This window comes from Adiantum capillus-veneris, chromosome 23 (assembly GCF_014529385.1).
Source record: "Adiantum capillus-veneris isolate H3 chromosome 23, ASM1452938v2, whole genome shotgun sequence".
NCBI classification, from domain to species: domain Eukaryota; kingdom Viridiplantae; phylum Streptophyta; class Polypodiopsida; order Polypodiales; family Pteridaceae; genus Adiantum; species Adiantum capillus-veneris.
This window is the reverse complement of record NC_140953.1, coordinates 100387724-100392416: the sequence shown is the minus strand read 5'-3', so window position 1 is coordinate 100392416 and position 4693 is coordinate 100387724. Positions and strand designations below refer to the sequence as shown.

Genomic DNA, 4693 nt, shown 5'->3' with positions numbered 1-4693 from the left:
TAATTGTTAACTGCTAAAGGCCTTATATCCATATAGGTGAAGGTCGTTCAATTCTAATTAAAGAATGAAGCCACTTCACCATGCGGCTTGCAAATGATGTATTTAATTAAATGACCTTTTGTGGAATTTGTAAGAGACTTTAATATCCTTTGTTTCACATGAATTGTAGTTTCTAAATTTTTACTAAAATACAAACGCAAATCCGTGTATCAATACATCCCCACTTCATCATTCTCACACAGTATCCCATCATCACTCACACAAACTACAAAACAAACACGAAGCAGTCATAAAAGGAAAAAAGGAAGTTGCACAATTTCATGAGCAACAATTGATATTGGCAACTCAGGCAAAAGAACATGTGCAACATACATGATAACAACTAGCCAAAGAATTGTGTGTGCAATGCAAAAGAAGCTCTAAAAGCGCACTCTAAATGCCCTAAATTTGTGCAATTTCTTCTTGCGCAAACTTGCTTTCTTTGCAATTGCAGTAGCATGATGTTATAGAGATCACTAACAAAGGAAAGAAGAATAATAGACATCACCAATTGCTTGCTAATAAATTCCAAATACAATGTTGAAAAAAGCTCTAGATGTCATGCATGTCATGCTTCTTGAGAAAAACAATGGTGTTTTAAGTAATTGCCAAAGTAAGATTGCACGTTGGGGTGACTCAGAGATCTCTCTCTCTCTCTCTCTCTCTCTCTCTCTCTCTCTCAGTTTTTCCAAACCCATGTTAAAAAGCCCATGTCTAATGTCACATATTTAGTTCATATGAAGACGTTGATGTACAAAATAAAAGTGTGATTCTTTTATACATTACAAGAAATGACAAGAAGTCATGAAAGCAAATGCTCTCTTAGCTTAAGGTGGATAAAACCTCCCACATGCCAGCATGGTCATTTATGGCAACAGAATAGGGAAGTTATTTCTTTGAGCAGCATCATCTAAAAACCATGGATTTTGATCTGGTCTTTTTTCACCACTCCTGCCTGAAGAAGAAAAAAACAGAAAGCAGTTATTTTGGGGCGATCGTCACTCGCAAGATTGTTTTTGCTTCCCTCTTAATGTATTTCTCAAACGAGTAACAAGATTGTGCAATTTCCATGTTTCTTATGCTGTACTTTCATACCTAGCAGAGCAACCTTACAACCAGTGTTAAGGGAAAATCATATTCCTTTAGACATCCACAATTGGACCCAAGTACTTACGGTTCTACACTCATGTTCTTAATTCTAGGGTGGGTTTTTCCCCTTCCCTTCCCTTTTCCTCTCAATCAGCCATTCTCAAATTTGTAGGCGGTACAATTGTAAGTTAATGAGGCACATTTTTAGAGACACTGCTTATAAGACAAGGCAAAAAGGTCCAATTCATACCTGCACAAGAAATTGTGAGACGTTCTTCCTTTGGTCTCCTTGAAGCTGGATTACCTGGTTGTAGCCAACACACGTATCCAAAAGCACAAATGAGAATACAGAAGGGCATAACAATGCAAACAAATGTATATGCATTTGCATTCAAAATGATCCATATGTGGAAACAAAGGATTGCCTACGCACATACATCGTAGAATCACATATCCCAAGGGGATTCACTAAGAGCTATCGTATGATGTCACGTAGGTAGAACGGAGTGGGTCCATAAAGGGTATATTTGACAAAGCATTCTCCCTATATAGGAGTATGATACATATATGGAAACAATCGATTGGTTACACATACGTACGCCAAGGGCGACACCCTAGCCCTTCATATTTTCAAGATTTAATAATTTTTTTGACATTTATATGTATTTTTGGAAAGGTAGCTCACATTTTCACTCCTAAAAAATGGGCAAAAAAACCAAAAGGATAAAATGCCCATCAAAAAGCAACACTTCCGGGGGATTCACTAAGGGTAAACTCAGGCGGCATCGCAAGATAGACGGCCCACGATGCCACCGCTCCCACACATGTAAAGTTGGGTCATTGATCTCCTCCTATGAATGCCCATGTGAGATAGAGCTGAGGATGGTTCCCCTCGGTACCAGCAGGCGACATCTCATTAATACTACTATTGAATCCTCTAGGTCATATATCAATTTTTGTAACAGATACCTAAACGAATCCGTGAATCACATACAAAGGAGAGTACACATTACACAACCAAGTTGGCATCATACTTGTGCGCATGCATATATACCAGCTCGCGCATGCATATATACATCCACATACATACAAGTATACAAACACTGAAGAGTTTGTGCACATATGCACGTTCGTACATGTGTAAACATGCACACACATACAAGCAATCTGAGGGGCATATTGGGAATTTCCACAAATTTCAGGGGCATTTTGGTAATTTTCCCATAGAACTGGTGTCTATGTGCATGCGTGTGCACCAACATACACATTGAAAGAGAGGGACGGGCAGCTCTATAACCTGACCCAGTTCAGGATCCTGGACAACAGTTCCATTGCAGCAAAACTCCTTCTTAAAGTCCTTAAGGATCTTGCTGTAGTTGAACTCTTTCTTAAGGCCTTGCACTGTTGTCAAGCTCTTTCTACCATTGCGCTGCTGAATTCGGACATGCACGTTGTCTTTTGACCCTGTTCCGGGCGCATTTGCATCTGTCGCTTCTTTGAACGGATCTGTGCAAAAGACATGCAAACAACATCAGAATATGAGGAAAAATACAATCTCTCTCTCTCTCTCTCTCTCTCTCTCTCTCTCTCTCTCTCTCTCTCTCTCTCTCTCTCTCTCGTGCGCGCAAGCGGCGATACCCATGCATCATCAACACGAGGAAACAATGTTGAAGATCTCTGTCTTACATCCATAGACATCATCAACATGAGCAAATTATGTGAAGAAGATAGCACAGGCTTACATACATCCAAGGCATACATACGCGTATGTATGCACGCAAGTGTGCGGACATGAGTCACACAAGCACGATATATTCTGTAGGAGTAGAATGAGAACATCACACACACACACACACACACACACACACACGTTTACACATACATCTTAAACCACACAAGCGCGCGTACAAGCTGATCAGGTCCTTCTATGTGTGAGAGAATTACCAAAGGTTGTAGGGATCTGAATTTCCAGATCTGACATGAACGTGGGTCGAGGAGGGATGCGGAGCCGCTGCGGTAGCCTACTTGAAGTGGAACCGCGGAAAGCTTAATGCAGGAGCTGCTCGCACGCTACAAAGGGCCTTGAAAGCCTGGTTTATATTGCAGCAGAATGTAAGAGAGTGCGCGTAGGAAGAAAAGTAGACGATGATGGGGGCATTAAGAGAGAGAGAGAGAGAGAGAGAGAGAGAGAGAGAGGTGTGCGTGTGATAGTGTGTGAGAGAGAGAGAGAGAGAGAGCAGTGAGCACTCAGAGAGGACGGCACTTTGGGCGTTGTGGGTTGTCCCGCCCTCGTGAATAACGTCTATGCAGCGAAGACCCAAGCCACCCATTATTGGCGCCCACAGAGACACGAGAGAGAGAGAGAGAGAGACCATCACGGGACTTGCTTAACCTACACGTGGCAGCCCAGCCTCGTGGTTTGCACGATTCAATGTGGTCCCACCACATAAGCATCGCTGCATCAGCATCTCATCCTTTGCCCAAAAGCACACCTATAACTGACAGGTCAATGAGGCAATTTGACTGGTAATATTGTGTTTCCCTTTTTGTTTTTTTGGCCTGCTAAAGGCCTTAGAGCCGAGTGGCACCCGGTGGTAGTGGGGAGAATGGGGGCAGGAAGGAGCCCAATTTTAGAATCTGCGAATTTCTTTTGCTACATTGTAGAAACCCCGCTGATGCTGCGATAACCCCCTCATTTTTGAAAGGGTTCAGCTATTGTTTAGGAAAGTAACGCAGGAGCGCAATTCTCTAAAGCCTTGCCCAATGAGCCACTTTGCTTTTTGCCGTAGCTTTGCTTGTTTTATAGCTTCCATTGCGCGAATTTACAAGTGCGACCAAAGGTGAGACTGCTTTCCTCTTACCCTTGCTACAGCGTGGTGCCATTCGGCCCTTGGTATTAATATGGGTGAAGGTCCTTCAAATTTGTTTGCTTGACATGTGTCCCTTTGAAAAGTGAAAGGGACCCATATTAATACCAAGCCTTGACTTCATATTATTAAAGTATTAAATTAATTTATTATTCCTTATGCTTATTAAATCTATTTTTTTAATGAAAGCATTGATATATCCTTTTGTTTTAGTTTTTAATGTGTTATTTATTTTATACTTTTTATTTATTTTTATTTTCAAATAATAATGTGTAATGTGCATCTTTCACCTTATTAATTAAGTGGAGCCTTTTGTAATTTATAAACCATTCGAGATTATGGTTGGGTTCACCAAAGCCGATGAACGACAGTCAAAAAGAAATGTGCCTTCACCATAGAGGCTTTCCATTGGCACAAAAGAAAATTACACTTCTCTGGGTCCACAAAAAAATTAGCACGCCTTTCTTCCCTCGAAAGAGCAGTTCTACCGTCCACTTTTCAACACGAAACATGAATCGGCATGATTGAATTGAATCCAATAGCTATGTACTCAACAACACTACCACTACACTACGTCTCATTGGACGTCAAAATTGTATAGAATAAATTTTATAGAGCTACCTCCGTCCCTTGTGAATGAAGAGAGAGGTGGAAGAAAGAAAACGACGTTTTTGCTGCAGACTCTTGTGAATTTAAAT

At 41.1% G+C, this 4693-nt stretch overlaps 1 protein-coding gene across 2 annotated transcripts; it reads right to left on the bottom strand.

Moving 5' to 3' along the window:
- Positions 1-750: 750 nt before the first annotated feature.
- LOC147428233 (protein translation factor SUI1 homolog) lies at positions 751-3252 on the bottom strand. Of its 2 annotated transcripts, none has more exons than XM_086496514.1 (4): positions 3073-3252; positions 2431-2634; positions 1379-1432; positions 751-994 (listed from the first exon to the last, which is right to left on the bottom strand). In XM_086496514.1, exons 1-4 carry the CDS (start codon positions 3107-3109, stop codon positions 906-908), a joined length of 384 nt encoding a protein of 127 aa, XP_086352640.1. In that variant the 5' UTR covers positions 3110-3252; the 3' UTR covers positions 751-905. The 2 variants fall into 2 exon arrangements, with proteins under 2 accessions (XP_086352640.1, XP_086352641.1); XM_086496515.1 differs by having other exon boundaries at positions 2426-2634; positions 3073-3250.
- Between the last annotated feature and the right edge of the window lie 1441 nt (positions 3253-4693).

What these genes read in the sequence shown, in the direction of transcription:
- LOC147428233 (XM_086496514.1), bottom strand. Translation starts at nt 3,109, where the DNA reads ATGTCAGATCTGGAAATTCAGATCCCTACAACCTTTG. An exon ending in TGTCCAGGATCCTGAACTGG is followed by an intron (nt 1,433 to 2,430) that starts GTCAGGTTATAG and finishes GGCTACAACCAG; the next exon opens with GTAATCCAGCTTCAAGGAGA. An exon ending in TCTCACAATTTCTTGTGCAG is followed by an intron (nt 995 to 1,378) that starts GTATGAATTGGA and finishes TTTCTTCTTCAG; the next exon opens with GCAGGAGTGGTGAAAAAAGA.